This window comes from Siphateles boraxobius, unplaced genomic scaffold, assembly GCF_051911475.1.
Source record: "Siphateles boraxobius isolate OS27281-9 unplaced genomic scaffold, OSU_SipBor_1 56, whole genome shotgun sequence".
NCBI lineage: Eukaryota > Metazoa > Chordata > Actinopteri > Cypriniformes > Leuciscidae > Siphateles > Siphateles boraxobius.
In genome coordinates this window covers 3,162,628-3,180,000 of record NW_027509182.1, presented here as the reverse complement: position 1 = coordinate 3,180,000, position 17,373 = coordinate 3,162,628, and the positions used below count along the sequence as shown (strand labels likewise).

Sequence of the window (17,373 nt, the reverse complement as noted above, 5' to 3'; positions counted from 1 at the left end):
TCCTGGACAAGATTTTTTCTCAGATTGTCGGGAAGGGTTAAATCGAGGATAAATCGGCCTAAACCTCCTGTAGTCTAACCCCAACTTTAAGGGTAAAGGTTAGAATTTTTTTGTTTGCTTCCTTCACGTTTTGGTCTCTTATGCTCACCAAGGATGCATTTATTTGATAACATTACAATGAACTATTTTCTATTAAATCTAACGTACTCCAGTGACAGCTAAGCTGAATTTTCAGCAACCATTACTCCAGGCTGAAATCATTCTAATGTGCTAATTTGATGCTCAAGAAGCAATTCCATTATCAATTTTGAAAAGAGTTGTGCTGCTTTTTCTTTTTTTGGGTGAAAACTATTTTGTGATACAGTACATTCTTTGATAATTAGGATTGATACTTAAAATGGAATTTTTGTTTGTAACATTATAAAAGTCTTTACTGTCAATTTTAATCTATTTAACACATCCTTGCTAAATAAGTATTTTTTTCTCCCTAGACCCCAAACCTTTGAACAGTACTGTTTATATATATATATATAGTGCTGGTCAGAATTATTTGCCCCTTTTATTAAATACTTTTTGCAACCACCTTTTTCCAAGATAACAGCTCTTGAGTTTTCTCCTATAATGACTGTTGAGTTTGGAGAACACCTGACAAGAGATCAGAGACCATTCCATAATATATAATTATAAAACGTTTATGTTTGTGGATGGATGAAAATATATATATATCAAATATTAAAAATATATATTAATATTGCCCTGGCATCTAACTGAAATAAAATAAAGCCAAATATAAAAATGGAACATAACAAAATTTCTAAAACTTTAAAATTAAAATCTAGACTGAAAAAATAAAAATAAAAGCCAATTCAAAATAGTAAAATAGTAATATTATAAATACCATAATATTATATAACTATAGTAAAAAAAAAAATATATATATATATATATATATATATATATATATATATATATATATATATATATATATATATATATATATATATACACACAAACCAAAAATTATTCAGACACCAGAAATAGTTTGTGATCTTTTTTTCACTAGTGGGTGCAGGACACTATAGTTAATTCATGTAAGTGAGGATAGCAAGGTGTCTGAAAAAACAGGCACCTTGTTCTTTTCTTGTTTTAAGAAAAAATTAAGAAATATACATACAGCTCTTGATGTTTCTGGCTTTTAAATTAATTTCCGTTTCATATGCATATGTAGGAAGGAAAATGTTACTTGATAAAGCTTTCTTATATAAATTACTGTGGCTAAAATGTAGTTTTGAGATTACAGATAATTCATCAAATTATCAAATCAAAATACAGAGGTGATTTGCAACCTCCACGTTTCCCATATGGACAACTTGGCTTGAAGTCGTCGCTAACGTCTGCCACTTTTAGTGAAGACAATACCTTTAAATGATCTCCTGAGAAGCATACACACACACATTACAATGCAAATAGAGTTTGACAACTGGTTCTGTGTTGTCTCCTGGTCTTCCCAAAGGTAGGTGTAGAGGTGTTTAGGTGTAGGTGTGTGTGTGTGTGTGTGTGTGTGTGTGTGTGTGTGTGTGTGTGTGTGTGTGTGTGTGTGTGTGTGTGTGTGTGTGTGTGTGTGTGTGTGTGTGTGTGTGTGTGTGTGTGTGTGTGTGTGTGTGTGTGTGTGTGTGTGTGTGTGTACACATTACAGTTCAGCATAATTCATTTCATTTCTGTCACCTCCTTGAGTGCTTCATGTTTTCATCCTCTACGTGCTCAAGTAGAACAGCACTGTGACCGTGATCACCAGGCCACGTCTATCCTTCACCTCCACCTCTTCATCAATTCATCCTCTCCTCTCTAATCCTGCCTCCACATCCTCCATCTCTCTCCTCTACACCTCTCCAAACGGCACAGCATACGCTGGAACCCTTAAAACCTCCTCAGGAATAATTACTGTGAGTGTTTGAGGAAAAGAAAACAATAGAAGACTACAGAGAGAAGATCAGTGTGTTCAAGGCTTGATTTTGTAGGACTATGATTTCCTGTTTTAGGTGTATACAATTTCAATATTTTTTTAAGGAATTTCACCCAAAAATGAAAATTCTCATTTACTCTCCTTCATGTCACTCCAAATCTGTGTGATTCTGTTCCAAGGAACTCAAACAGTTATTTAGCAGAATATTCAAGCTCTTATTAGTATAAAGAAAGTGAATATTGGCTGTTGTCGAGAATATTCCAAAGTCATTTGATAATTTTGTTTGAGAAACAGACTAAAATTTAGGAGACAGAAAAGTACTGGGGAGTAAACTATGGAAGATTGTTTCCACCACTGAATAAAAAAGAAAAAAGGTAAGTGCGACATCGCACAATTCAGATTTTTTTTTCTCACAATTCTGACTTTATAATGTCTGAATTGCAAGATAAAAAATTTCAATTATATTCCATGGAGGAAACAAGCTTCCATAAACAGATAAAGACTGATTTTTGTATTTAACCGTATCTGATAAGCATCAAAATTAAAAAGTGTTTCTACATCTGCACAAAATGAATGTGATACCATGTTACAGCGACAGGAATATTACAGTACTTACTACAAATATATACTATGGTACTGAATGTGTGTCATTGATGTACTACATGGTATTCCAAGGTACTTTGATGAATACCATGGTATTACAATGTAACAACCCAAAAACAGGGTAGTTTAAGGTATATGTTTGCTTGGGTAGTCCACACAACTGTTTTCAACATTGATAATTTAGTGCAAACTCTCTTTTTTTAGCATTATTAATGTATTTACTGTCACTTTTGATCAATTTATTGTGTCCTTGCTGATTAAAAGTTTTCATTTCTTTAAAAAAAAATCTTACTGACCCCAAACTTTGAACAGAAGTGTATGCATGATGTTTAACATGAAAACATTATGTTTTGATCACTCATAAGAAAGTGAAAAAAAGTATCTACAAAACACCTGATATGTACAACAGTCTTTGTCAAACCATGAGAAAACAAAAATATGAGAAGGGGGATTAAAAGTGAAATCTTTGACGCTTGAGTGTTTGTGTATTTGCATATCTCCAAAGTGTGTTTGATTAGCCTGTTCTCTGTTTGAGGAGGATTACTGTTGGCTGACAGGACAGAGAAACACACAACTGAACCATTAATTAAACGCATGCGCGCACACACACTGCTGGTGTCCTTACAGCACAGTAATACAGTAAGGGTACAAACACAGACTGGCATACAAAAAGCCCACTCAAATCATGCTTTGATAGTTAAAAGGACAGTTCACCGTCAAAAGTGAAAGTTCAGTCATCATTTGTTCACCCTCATGTTATTCTAACACCTTTTTTTTTTTTTTTTTATAGAACAGAAAAATAAAACATTTTGCAGATTGTTCTAGCTGCTATAAAGACAGTTGGTCTGTTCCTCACATAAAGCTATCGTATGGCTTCAGACGTCTGGGAATGTAGCGCACAATGCATGTGAACTGCTTTTCTGGTGCTGTTTTGTCCTTTTTTCCCTGTACTTTCAGGGAAAGTACACTTTCCGTGTATGGAAAACAGCAGCTGGGATTCTCTGCTAAACATCTTTTGTTCCACAGTATAAATGATGACAGCATTTTTAATCTTGTGTTAACTACACTGTTAAACAACTTTATACATCATATGAATATGATTTTTTCAGCAGAAAGAGAAAATCAGACATGAGAAGAACATAAGACGTCACTCACCGGGCTTCATCACTCATGCTGCTGTTGTCCATAGGACCCATGAAATTCATCAGCTTACTGTGAATGTGAAACCTGACAAGAAGTTTGAAAGAATGACAAGTATAAACACAAACTTGAATTGTGAGGTTTCATTCTGAGTGATTTTGAACTCATTTACATTACAAACACACAATTACATCAGTCCCTCCAGGATTTCGCGGGCCTTTTTTGTGATTGTTGCGGCCTAAAATGCCTGAGGTTGCAGCCACTTTTCTAAAAAGTTGCGATGAAAGTTGCAATTTTCTTTGGCATTTGTTTTTATAGGTTAAAACGGCAAAGGTAGATAAGTTTTTACTTAAAGGTGCAATGTGTGATATTTCTTATGATCTGTTGACAGAAATGCAATATAAGATCCATAACTATGTTTTCAGTGGTGTATAAAGACCTTACTCAATGAGCCGTTTTGTTTTTATTACCTTAGAATGAGACATTTATATCTACATAGGCGCGGGAATCCCCTTCTATGAAGGTCGACATATTGTGACGTCATGTGTCTACCGTAGCCGAAAGCGAACAAACAGCGCTAAAGAAACCTCATTGCTTGACTTACTACTCTATGCTGCTGACTCAGACTCAGACGACGACATCTTTTGTCTTACGTCAGCCACCGTAGCTTCTCATTCGAGTTTGAAAACCGAGGGATAGGCCGCGAGTGACTTGCTGTTTGCAATTCGCAAATCTAACCACTAGATGCCGCTAAAAATTACACACTGCTACTTTAAAGGAACACGCAACCATTTTTTGAAATATGGGTTATTCACCGTCTCCCCTAGATTTAGATAGGTGGGCAAACGCATTTTTGTCTCAGTGCATGCATTGTCTTAGTTCAGCAGCACCGACGCTAGCTTAGCATACCATAATGAATGGAACCCTTTGTTGCCGGATAGCATGTCGTGAGTAAAAGTGATCCAAAAAAACCCAACTAATTACTTCTTGTGGCCTGCGTATTCACAACGAGTACAGTTAGCAATGCAGATTAAGGCTAGGCGATTTCCTAGGCATATATTGACTTGGGACTATATGGGGGGGGGAGCACAGGTGAAGCACTGCTACTTCTGCGCAGAGATATCATGCAAGTTAGGTAGCTGTGACACAACTGAGGGCAAGCTCATCTTGATCTGACACGTTGAGCCTGGTCATCGATGGCAGAACCTTGTCCCACTCGCCACAGCATAGACACTATTTCAGTCGGCATAGGTTGGCATATTACCCCACACTCACACCACCAGTTCGTGTTGGCTCTCATCCTCACGTCCACGGGCTGTTGAGTGATCGCAACCTCCTCCTCCTGTCGTTCTATTTTCAAAGTTGGCAGCTCCTCTTCTGAAAACTCTGGTTCGTAGAGGTATGGTTCTGGATCTTGACTGTCTGAGATGTCACCCTCTTCATTTCTCACAAAATCGGCCATGTTCATCGCCATTTACTATGTCTACTGTAGGAAAAATAGCCAGCTAATATTCACGCTGGTATGTTGATGGAAGTTGGGGGATTTCAGGTGTTGCGTGATATCTCTGCGCAGAAGTAGTAGTGCTTCGCCTGTGCTTCACCCAAATATAGTCCCAAGTCAATATCTGCCTAGGAAATCGCCTAGTCTTAATCTGTATCAATATTTGTACTCGTTGTGAATACGCAGGCCACAAGAAGTAATTGTTTACTTTTTTTTGGATCACTTTTACTCATGACATGCTATCCGGCAACAAAGGATTCCATTCATTATGCTAAGCTAAGCTAGCGGCGGCGCTGCCAGACTAAGACAATGCATGCACTGAGACAAAAATGCTTTTGCCCACCTATCTAAATGTAGGAGACAGTGAATAACCCCTATTTCAAAAAACGGTGGCGAGTATTTTTGAATTTGCCATTCCCAAGCAACGCAGTTAAACAACAAGGCTATCTACTAGTGAGTCTCCGTGACAAGTTTGCCCGAAGGGTGACCACCTGTCCCGCTTTGGATAATTCGGTAAATTAAATTTTAAAATTTAACAGAATTTATTAACTTGTTGCTGCTGTGGTTGTTTTAATTCACATCCTAAAAAATATCAAAGTTTTTGGTTTAATATATTCTTAATATACAGTATAAGACTGTCAATGATCTAAATTAATGTTGGTTTATATTTTATTTGTTCATTATTTATTTTGTTGGAATTTAGTTGGACTTGGTAAGAATTGTTTCAAAAATTGTTCTCTGCATGATGCCTGCTGCCTTTGGGCTCAGTGATGTTGAATTTAAATGTCATGTTTAAAGACATGTCATGTTACATTGTGATGTGAAGGTGTTTTCTAGAAGGGACTAAAGAACAAATAATTTTTATCAGCTGAAATTCAGAATACAAATGTTTTTATTAAGTTAGATAAACATTATATAACAGTTGGTTATGTTTTAATGTTGGTAACATGTCCCACATTGTCCCACACAAACGTATAATCGTCCCACATTTGGTTTGTTTGATGGTGGTCACCCTATCTGCCCGGGATTTCGAGATCGCCAAAAATGTCCGGGATTCGGCTTTTGCGTTCAACAGTCGCCATTCATTATGTTTACTGTGGCACACCTGTGAGACGCACCGGTCTCGTATCTCTCACGGAGGAGCGGGATTTTTCTTTTATTGTTCTATAGCTTTTTTTTTGCATGTTATAGGTTTTTACAAAGTGAAAAACCCCAAAGTCCACCCCAAAGGGACTTACCATATGTCCCAGAGAAAACACTGTTCACCATCTGCTCTATTGTAGTCCAGCCTTTACTTCAGAGACAAATGTGTTCACTTTGTAACACACGTTATAATGCCCGCCTAGCTGCAAAACATACATGTTGCATTTAATTTTGAAATGCGTTTTACTTTTACCTATTTTGTAAAAAAGAGTGCGTCGCTCCTTTGTCTGAGGAGAGTGAGTCGCCCGTTGTGTGAGGAGAGTGAGCCACTGCGTGAGGAAAGTGGACGACGCTTTGCAGGAGACCGCAATGATTGGTCAAAGTTGCAGAAAAGTTGCGGTGATTGGTCAAAATTGCAAGTCACACTGAATTCACGGGGATTTGTTGAAGTTGTGTTAATTGTTGCGATCGCAACATCGCGAAATCCTGGAGGGACTGTTAAGTGAGATGTGTGATAAGAGGTGATATCTGATGCTTAGTCAACAGAAACAACCCACCTCATTCCTGTAATATCATCTGTCTGGGGGTTACTGAATTAAGCAACCAAATAACAGCATATGACTTGATACCAAAAAAATTGCTTTGTAAGCTGATAAAATAAAAGCAGTGTAATGTTAGTATCATTAAGATACTATTATAGTTCTTAAAGGGATAGCTCACCAAGAAATGAAAATTAGCCCATGATTTACTCACCCAGAATCCATCCTAGGTGTATATGACATTATTATTTTAGACGAATAAAATTTATATAAAAAATGAGTTATATTAAAAAATGTCCTGGCTCTTTCAAGCTTTATAATGAGAGTGAATTGCTGTTTGACTTTGGAAGTCCATTAAAGCGCATCAATTCATTATTTAAAGGGGTCATATAATGGTACATGCACTTTTACAAGTTGATGGTACTGAAATGTGTGTTGGCAGTGCCTGTACACAACCCTCATATAATGATAAAAATCCATACAGTGTTTTTGTTTTAATCTCCTTATATGTTTTCCCCTGCCTCAAATTGAGCCGTGTGTTTTTGTGACGTCAATAAAACGGACGCCCCTCCCACGATTGATAATTGACAGCAGCGTTTCAACACAGACCCGCCCTGAGCGAGCTGTCATCGTAGTCCGCCATTGTTGATACACTGGAGCAGAATGGCGTCTAAGCGATTGTGGTGTTCTGTTCTTGGGTGTAACAAGGAACACAGCAGTCATTTTGGCGTTCCTAAATTCGAACTGCTGAAGACGCAGTGGCTGAGTTTTATTTTTGAAGGGAATATTCCCAACGATCAACGTAAATGCTTTTATGTTTGCGCTAATCATTTCTCACCAGACTATTTTATAAACGTGCGTCAGTGTAAATCTGGTTTTGCTTAGAAGCTGGTGCTGAAAAAAGAATCGGTACCAACTATTCGTGTTCCTGCTGCACCTTCAGAAGAAGTGAGTGTAACGTTTTATTAACCTTTAAATATAAATCTTTGCAAATCACTTGCACGCTTCACCATGAATGTGGCTAATGTTTACACTCAGGGTTTATTACGGCATGTTTTCTCTGTAACGTTACGACGTTCTCAATATAATTCATAATCCCACGTTTATAATGAACAACGCGTTATGGTTAATGTTTCAGCACTGACAGTTGTACCTAACACTGAGATAACGTTACGCATCACTGACAAGCCAACATTTACCAAAAAAAAGTTTTTCAACATCAATTTGTCAACGAACTATCCTATACTTCAGTAAACACATAGCGTCTGTATCTCACTACTCTAAGTTACTCTGCCAGTACCCAAGTTACAAAAATAGATCGGGGCCGTCATCTTGTTCCGTGTCCGACTCCGGTTCAAATTGGTAGGGTAGAAAAGATGTTTCCTCAGAGACTCCCGCTGCCATTCTTTTTGCAAAATGTACCCTCAACAGTTGTCAAGGCAACACTCCACATGTGTGGTGTCAAAACGCCCCAAAGAACAGAGGGGCGGAGTGAGAAAAGCTCATAATCATTTAAAGGCATATGCACTGAAACGGTGTGCTGAAAACAAAGCTGTTTTTGACCATGTAAAATTTGTGTTTTCTTACAATCCTAATGATAATTTTTAATAAAAGTATATTACAAAGTTTTCATTTAGACCCTAAAGCTTCATATTAACTTGTACAAAAATGGCATTATATGACCCCTTTAAGTCCTCGACACGGATCTGCGGGGGTTAAAAAAGGTCTTCTGAAGTGAAGCGATGCGTTTGTGTAAGAAAAATATCCATATTTAAACCTTTATCAACTAAAATAACTAGCTTCCGGTAGCCGTACACATCGGTTTACGCCAACCCCCGCTGCTCCATCTCGAGCACTCTAATAATGAATAGATGTGCTTTAATGGACTTCCAAAGTCAAACAGCCATTCACTCTCATAATCAAGCTTGGAAGAGCCAGGAATTTTTTTTATATAACTCTATAAGAATGTCATATACATCTAGGATGGCTTCATGGTGAGAAAATCATGGGCTAATTTACATTTTTGGGCGAACTATCCCTTTAATATTTTTAATAATTTTTTATTTTTAAAGATTAGTTTTTCATTTTCTCTTCTTTTCATTTTGAAATTTGGTTTTGTTTTACATAAAACTAAAATAACACAGAATCAAAGAGTTGTGATAATTGTGCTAGTGACAAAACAATTCAATTGTTTTGGTGTATTATATGAGTGAATTTTATGCATGTATCTCTAGACCATTTTTACCCCCAAAATTAAAGAAAATGCCCATGTTATATAAATGAGAATCATCCTGCCTGAACAATTTACATTTTTTGTATTTCAACATGGCAACTAGCTGAAATAATTTATCTTTTTAAATATTTTATTTTAGTTAAAGACATTTTTTGATAGCTTTAGTTTACAGGCCATTATTAACACCAAAAGTAAAAAATTCAATCATTTTCATTTTCTTAGAGCAAAATTGAATTAAAATTGATTTGTTTATAATTTGTTAAATTACAATTAATTGATGGCAGACAGACAGATAGGACATTTCTTTGACAGGTTTTGTGAGATTCACCCGTATATACTGAGTTCTGAGCATATCTCGAGTCTTTCAGCAGTGTTACAGCTCACCTGATCTTCCTGCCTTTGCTGGCTTTGGTGTCCACCTTCTTCTTGATTTTACTTCGCAGTTTCTGGATGGCAAGCCACTGCCTGTGAGATCAGAGGTTGAGTTACTATGGTCAAATACACGTGACGCATGAAACATTTACATGCACACATACACTCACTTTCCCATGGCCACTTGATCATTGGGGTCTGTCGCACTTGTTTTGCGCTCAATAAGCTCCCGAAGTAGCTGTGAAAAAGAGAGAGCTTCCTGACATCACCTCAGTATGTCTACAATCTTGTTATAGCTACTCATCAATGTAGTCATTGTTGTTGACAAATAAACTGCATAATAACAATTCATCCGGTCTGTTTTCTTACCAGGTGATAAAAGTCATCGTCATCAAAAATCTCCTCGTCCATATCTTTGAGGTGCACATTTGCTTTCAGTGCCAATTCAGCTGCCTAAAACAACAGAGTGAGCTTAGTCAGTCTTCTAGCATGAGATTACTTTATTACTTTTAAAAAGTAGTTTTCATTATTGTGTTACTCCGAATACAATTACACTAACAAAAATATAAAAACACATTGTCACCTACTGAACTGGCTGGCTTGACGAACTTAAAGACGTTTTGCTCTTAACAACGCTATAGCAAATCTACAGAGCAGTATATTCAATTGAAAGAGAATCATCCCTCTAAAATCAGAGCCATGTCTTACCTCTCCCTCTGTGACACTGCTTTCCATTTCAGGCGTGATGGGCTCCGGCTTCCCCAGAACTCTGTATTCAGACCTGCGCGTCTGTGTACGTCTCACCAGCCTCTCTTTGTCCATTAAAACCTGCTCCACCTGTGTCAAGATGTTCCTGTCAAATGCCCCAAAACCCTGTGTGATGGAAAAGACGAAGACATTGTAAATTACAAGTGAAGATACACAAGCAGTTGACAAATCAAGAAGTGACGACGTGAGCAGTGTGACGTTATATGCAATCTAAACCTAAGCCCGGGTTTCACAGACAATGCTTAAACCTAGTCCTGAACTAAAATGCATTCTTGAGCAGTTTTAACTGAAAGCAACTTGCAATGACATTTCTTAAAATATGTCAGTGCTATTGTTTTGTCTCAATATGCCCACCAGTGATGTTTTTTTTTCTAAGGCACATTAAAAAAAAAGCTACTTAAATGTCCTAATTGAACTAAAGCCTAATCCTGGCTTAATCTAAGCCCTGTCTGTAATACCGGGCCTATATTAAACAACACATTTCTTCTATATTATTATAAATGCAGTTATGACCTCATAATAATTTAAGAAAAAAATAAGTTTTGTGATACAATCCTTCTTAGTGTTCAATGGTCCCTATCATTCACTTTCGGTTTTCACCCACTATTCTTCTTCACTGATGAAGTCTTGCCATGCCATCCTATGTGTACAGTCATAATCGTAACGATTGTTTTTAGAACACAAAACAAGTGGGGTGTTAAAGGGGTGATGACATGAGAAATCAAATTTACCTTCATATCTTGACATATAAGGGGTCTTTGTACCATTAAAATATCCTGCAAATTTCATAGATTAAAACATCCTCTTTATTATAAACCAAACATTTATTTAAACAAGCTTCAAAAACATCTTGTTTTGATATTGCTGGATCTGTGACATCAATTTTATATGCCTGCCTCCAGAGCAAGACATCATCGCACCATAGGCCCCGCCCACTGGCATTTAGTCGCTTAATTACTGATATTTGCCAACACTGGATGTGAGCGTCACATCAAAAGCAAATAGAACCCATTATAAATCACTAACGCTGTCTCCACTCGATACAGTAAACAGATGCATGTTCCGTTCAGTTAAGTATATCGTAGAGAACATTGGTGGCAATGGTCTCCCACAATCAACTTGGGCTCACAATGCTTTTGGGAAACGAAACGCAGTTCAGTTCAGCTTTGGAAACAAGTGGGTGTTTTTTTTTAAATATATATGGATGTTTGATGTTCAATATATATATATGGATGTTTTCAAAACACTTAATCATGTGCGATTGGGAGTGTGCGTTGATATTGTTTCCTATGCAATGACGTAAGCCAATCATAACAGTGGCCGTTTTCTGACAAGCTTTAAAAGGACTATCATTTCAGACAGATGGTCAGAATGAAGGTTGAACATAATCGTTTTTCCGCATATATCAGTGGTCTTCACTATTTTTTTCATGAGAGCCACACTGATAGAACGAACTCAATAGGAGAGCCAATTTTCCCGCAAAGTATCAAAAATTACATCCAGTCATAAATACCATGTCTGCTTATCAATCTCTCATCCCCAAACATACAATATGCAATGCAATGCAATACAATAAATACAAAAGTAGGGGGAAAATCATTCTTTATAATTTACCAGTCAAATTTGTAACTTAGACGAGATGATTTCCATTAATGACAAAAAAAAACAGGATTTCAAGAATATATTCATCACAGAATATATTAAATGACCGCAAGTTGTTTTTTTTTCTACATTAGCCCATCATGTATCTAACCATCCAAAAGCAGATTCCTCGTTAAGAGCTAGAAAGCAACTCCGCATTGAGCCACTGGCATGCACAACTTGTTTCAATCGGATTGATTTCATACCGATTGATAAATCTGAATTGTTTACATGTTCACGATAAAAAAAGTGATCGGGTTGATGTGCGTGTTTTTATGTCACAAGCTTCAAATCACAATAAATGTTTTGATATGCGCATATATACAAAGTTTCTCGTTGTTTTTGCTTATAACCATTCTCCTACATAGGTTAGGTTCTTTATTTGTTTTAAACAGTAGACATAATTTGGAGACAATGAGCATATGAATCGTTGTGCCGTGCTGCTGACGCCGTGAAAATTTTACTCAACAGGAAGAACAGCTCGTTCCACGCGTCATACGCCGTCCTTTCAGTTTCGGGTTTCAATCCGATCAATGGTTTACATGTTCTCTCGATCGGATTAGAAAATGAATAAACCACCCCTTTCAATCCAATCGAAATTATTTGTAATAGAGCATACTTGTTCTCTTATACTATATACTTATAGCCCTACTTGTTTTTATAAAATATCTGTATTGACTGCATGATCATATGAATGTACTATTTACCGCCATGCGAGACACAAATTAAAGCTTGGCGAGCCACACAATGAGTAACACTGGCATATTTGTTTTTTGGTGTAAAAAAAAAACTAACTTTATGAGTGAACCTTAAGTAACATTAAAATAATTAAAAAAAAGGTTATAACCTTTTAGGTTATAGACACTCCTGCTAATTTTTTTTATTTTTTTACCTTATTGCTCTTGCCCGTTGTGAGCCGCGTCTTGTCATACCATTTCTGCAGGGTGGCATCACGGTAAGGCAGAAAAGCAGCAAAGCGTTTGGCCATAAAGTTGGGATACTCTGCCATTTCCAGTTTTCGTTTGGGGGGTCCCTTCCGAACTGCTTCCTGTTCTTCCTCTTGGCCATCATTTTCCATATCTTCCTCACTGTTAATTTCTTCATCATCTTTAGTACTGCTATATGTGAAAAGAAAAATTCACATAAGGAAATTAAATACATATGGTATACAGTTTAGACAACAGAAGAACAATGAAAATGTAAGAAGCGTCCCAAAAATAGTAACCTGTGATTAGTTAGTTCAACAACAATAATTGATATTACAAAAAAGTAATTTGAAAAATACCATGGTTTTTTGGTTTATTAATAAAATGTGGACGTGGAATAATTCAGCCAAAATGTAACATTCTGTCAACATTTTCTTAATAAAAATCTATTTTAAAAGCAGAATTTGGTACCTGCTGGCTCCCCAGGTCTTGCCTTGACAAATAGCTCTGGTTTCAGGTTTTTGGTAGAGCAGCAGATCTTGGAGTTCCAGCAGAGACCTTTGTAGAGCCTTCAGGGCTTTATGACCTACCGCACACAGATATGAGCTTATCATACAGCATATGTCGACCACAATATTAATTCAGCACACTTCTATAAACGCAAGGTCGTTACAACTCGCCTCCTCTGATTTATGCACTACACTAGTTAAAAACATCAAAAAACAGAAAGAAAGAAATTCTACAGCCCATAGCAAACAAACCATCAAACAAGATACTGACTCCATGGCATAAAAAAACAGGCTTAAAGGTTAAGTGTGTCATTTTTCAATTTTAAAATTATCTCAAAGACAACTAGAAGTTAGCCATTTGTGGTTGAGGAGAGGTATTAAATCACTTTTCAAAGCAATCAGATTTAAAATCTTCAGACTAACGATCAACATACATTCCATAGAGGTACATTGGAAGAAAAAGTGCAATTTCTAGCACAAAAGTTTACCTGTAAAGCCCAAAACCATAACAAAGCAAAAAAAAAACCTTTGTCCGGTTGGCTATAAATATAAGTGACTTGCTATTATATAAAATATCCTAGTACTAGTAAAATCCTAGTATTCCTGCAGAACCTACATGCGAAACACTACATCCCCTGAAACATACCCTGAAGCCTATGTTACAATTTACTTTACATAATAAAGAGCAAATAAATAAAAGGACTGGTGTGTGTGTGTGGGGGGGGGGGGGTTGCACAGATTGTGTCATCTTTACAGCTAATCAAAAGTATGCACGCACAGCACCCTCTCCTTTCACCCCAAAGCAACGTGCTGTTCAAAATTCAGGAGGACGGTCCCACATCAATCATTCGCTGGCAAAAGGACCAATGCAATAAATATGCAAATGAGGAGCAGGTAGTCTCTCTAAGCACCCAGATCTGCCTGAGAAAAAGGTGCACAAATGTATTAATTGCTCAGAGCTAGAAGAATCCTGATATTAAAACCAAAAGTGATGATGGGGCTGTGCTTCCTTAGGGGATATTGGTTAACTGCACAGAAGATGTCAGGTTTAAATTATGATAAAGGCAGAAATTTAACTGCCTGATCATATAATTTCTTACTGACTGTGGACTCGGAAATAGACACAGGAGGGGAGAATTACAACGAATTTCATGCATTTTGTTCATGTCGGTTAACCATTATTTAGAAGAATGCAAGCATATAAACTACCTTTTAAAGATTTAGGGTCGATACGATTTTTTTTTTTAAAGTAGTCTCTTATGCTCACCAAGGCTGTGTTTATTTGACATTTGAAATATGTGTGAAATATTATTACAACTTTTAGTATTATAACAATCTTCTATTTCTATATATATATATATATATATATATATATATATATATTAAAATGCAATCCGCTTCTGTGATGGCAGAGTTGAATTTTCAGCATCATTACTCCATGAATCCTACAGAAATCAATCTAATATGATTTGATGCTCAAGAAACATTTCTTATAAGCCTTGAAAACAGGTGTGATGCTTAATGTTTGTGGAAACCATGATACAATGAAACAATTTTTCAAGATTCTACGATGAATAGAAAGTTTGAATTACATTTTTTTAACAACAAAAATGTCTTTACTGTCACTTTTGATCAATTTAATCTGACCTTGCAGAGTAATAGTATTCATTTCTTTTTTTTTTTATCTTACTGACTTAAAACTCCCCTACTTTGTGTTGTTGACCAATAAATTAAACATTACATTTAAAATGTACTTTAAGAACAATGGAAAGGAACACCTTTATAGTATTAAAGTTACAGTAAAAACAAAATTGACAAATCTTTCATTTTAAGAAAATAAGAATGTGGCTAGAAGTTGACCTATGTTCTGTGAAATTTAAGACATATGCACATTTCCAACTACCTAAGTTGAGTTGGGATTAAGGATATTTTTATATCACTGTTAAATGGGTAAAATATAGGCAATTTGCTTACTATTTTTTAAAGCTTCAGCATATTCAGCCCCTCCCCTGCTCTTGAACTCTGGGAATGTCTGTGGCTGTGGAAGCTGATTGGCTGTCACAAGAGCCTTCTGCATGTTGATTCGCCTTTCAAGCATCAGGTCCCAAAGAGCTGGAGAGATTTGATAACAGCATAAAGTTGAGTAGTATTTTTCTGGTATTTTCTGTTTTTCTCATAGTTTATATTATAAATGTATTGTTATTTATTTTTAGAGCACATTGTGAATGTGCTTAAGTATCCATACCGAGTTGATTTTTCACTGCTTTCCCTTTCTCGACCTCTTCATCAACTTTCTCTTTAGAGAAGGTCCTCAAGGATGATTCCTCTTCTTCACCTTCCTCAGAGCCTACCTCACTCTCTCCTTCACTGGCTGTTGAGTCCTCATCTTCCTCACTGTCTCCCAGATCATCCATTCCCTCTGTGAGTTTCATAAAGTCTGTGCCCCTCATTTTAGAGACCAAGCTGGACATCAGTGAACTATCGTCTCCATTGAGATCCTCCTCGACATCGGCGTGATCTTCTTCATCCTCCTCATTATCATCATCATCATCATCTCTGATGCACTCCATGTACTTGTCCAGCATTCCATTTTCTTCATCATCATCATCATCATCTTCTTCTTCATCATCAGCTAAAAATGCGCATATAAGTTAGTTCCTCAATCCCAGCTTATTATGCACAGATAGCTATATACAAGTTATTCATTAGTTGATATAACCAAAAAGTGTAAACACTTTTTCACCTCACCTGATCCATCCAACTCTTTCTGTAGATCTTTTCTGGATGTTGCCTTGCCACAATAACGACGATCACCGTCAGCCAGAATGGCAACGGAGCGCCTCCGCAGATTGCCAGATAAAAGTTTGGCATCGTCATCTTCATTCCCACCTTCATCAAACTTCTCTATGACTTTGGCTTTCGTCTCTGCAGTTCAAATAAATGAAATATTATTATTTATTTTAGTTAAGTACTCATGGGAGTTTACATATCATATTAATCATATTAAAAGTCAGTGATACATTTGTTATAAATAAAACCGGCATATAAGGTAAAGATATTGACTATAACACTAAACCATAATAATGACTATGCCTATAGCATAAAAACCATACCTTTCACATTTGTTGTAGTGTAATTATCAATAGGTCCAGCTGTAATAAGTTTCTTCTTAATATATGTTCTTATAACTAATGTGGTAGTATGTATCATGGTACAATGATGGTATCAGATAATAATATCATGGAACTGAATGGTTACCACATTACCAAACAAATACTGTATTTACATGATACTTAAAGAATAACACGGCACTAACACGGCAAAAAAAACACAACATGGTACATTGTGTTAGGGCAAATTTAAGATAAGTTAACATTTTAACAAAAATAGCCGTTATTTAGTATTATTTAATGTATGGTTATAGTAATAATTACGAATGTCGTATTTATTACTAACTTACATTAAATGTTATGAGTCGTTATTCTTAATAAGTGAGAAGTAAAGTCAGTTCTCAGTAACATTGAGGCATGCAGACACATCGTGCTTGCAATAGAGGTGACAGATTGGCCATTATAATAGCACTAAAATGCCTTATGACACGTTAAATTAACGGTTATGATGTTTATGTATAATACCTTCATCTTGGTCGTCCTCGGGATCCACGAAGTTTGGTAAAGGATTTAACAAATCCTCGAGCTGCTGTGATATGGAAGCTGCCATGTCTGTCCCACGTTGCCCCTCTAATGACATCATCGGAGCGCGCCCGAGGAGTCGTCTCGTGACGTGCACACAAAATAGGTTGGTGTTTGTTTGATACGCAAAGTACACAGTCAGTTGTCTTTTCTCAGACAGAGTGAGTTTAACAGAGTATTTAAATCATTAATACTGCACATTGTTATGTTCTAGGTAAACCTGCCATAATTAAAGCTGTGTGTGGAGAAGAGAAATACTTTACCCTACAGATCGAGGATATCACTTTTTAAAGGATAACGTTAGTTCATTTACTCACCCTCAAGTTGCTACAATCACGTATGC

The 17,373-nt window shown here is 36.5% G+C and overlaps 1 protein-coding gene across 2 annotated transcripts in view; it reads right to left on the bottom strand.

Moving 5' to 3' along the window:
- The window catches only part of aatf (apoptosis antagonizing transcription factor), a 20,465-nt gene extending 3,331 nt beyond the window's left edge, over positions 1 to 17,134 (bottom strand). Inside the window, exons 1-11 of one of the 2 annotated variants that reach the window (XM_077206473.1) lie at positions 16,974 to 17,134; positions 16,087 to 16,263; positions 15,584 to 15,970; positions 15,313 to 15,450; positions 13,301 to 13,415; positions 12,796 to 13,018; positions 10,203 to 10,367; positions 9,864 to 9,947; positions 9,665 to 9,732; positions 9,507 to 9,587; positions 3,722 to 3,793 (exon numbers count right to left, since the gene is read on the bottom strand). In XM_077206473.1, coding sequence (XP_077062588.1) covers positions 3,722 to 3,793; positions 9,507 to 9,587; positions 9,665 to 9,732; positions 9,864 to 9,947; positions 10,203 to 10,367; positions 12,796 to 13,018; positions 13,301 to 13,415; positions 15,313 to 15,450; positions 15,584 to 15,970; positions 16,087 to 16,263; positions 16,974 to 17,091 — 1,628 coding nt within the window. In that variant the 5' untranslated portion in view covers positions 17,092 to 17,134. Of the gene's footprint in view, positions 1 to 3,721; positions 3,794 to 9,506; positions 9,588 to 9,664; positions 9,733 to 9,863; positions 9,948 to 10,202; positions 10,368 to 12,795; positions 13,022 to 13,300; positions 13,416 to 15,312; positions 15,451 to 15,583; positions 15,971 to 16,086; positions 16,264 to 16,973 lie in introns of both variants that reach the window. The other variant, XM_077206472.1, reaches the window with a different exon arrangement.
- Between the last annotated feature and the right edge of the window lie 239 nt (positions 17,135 to 17,373).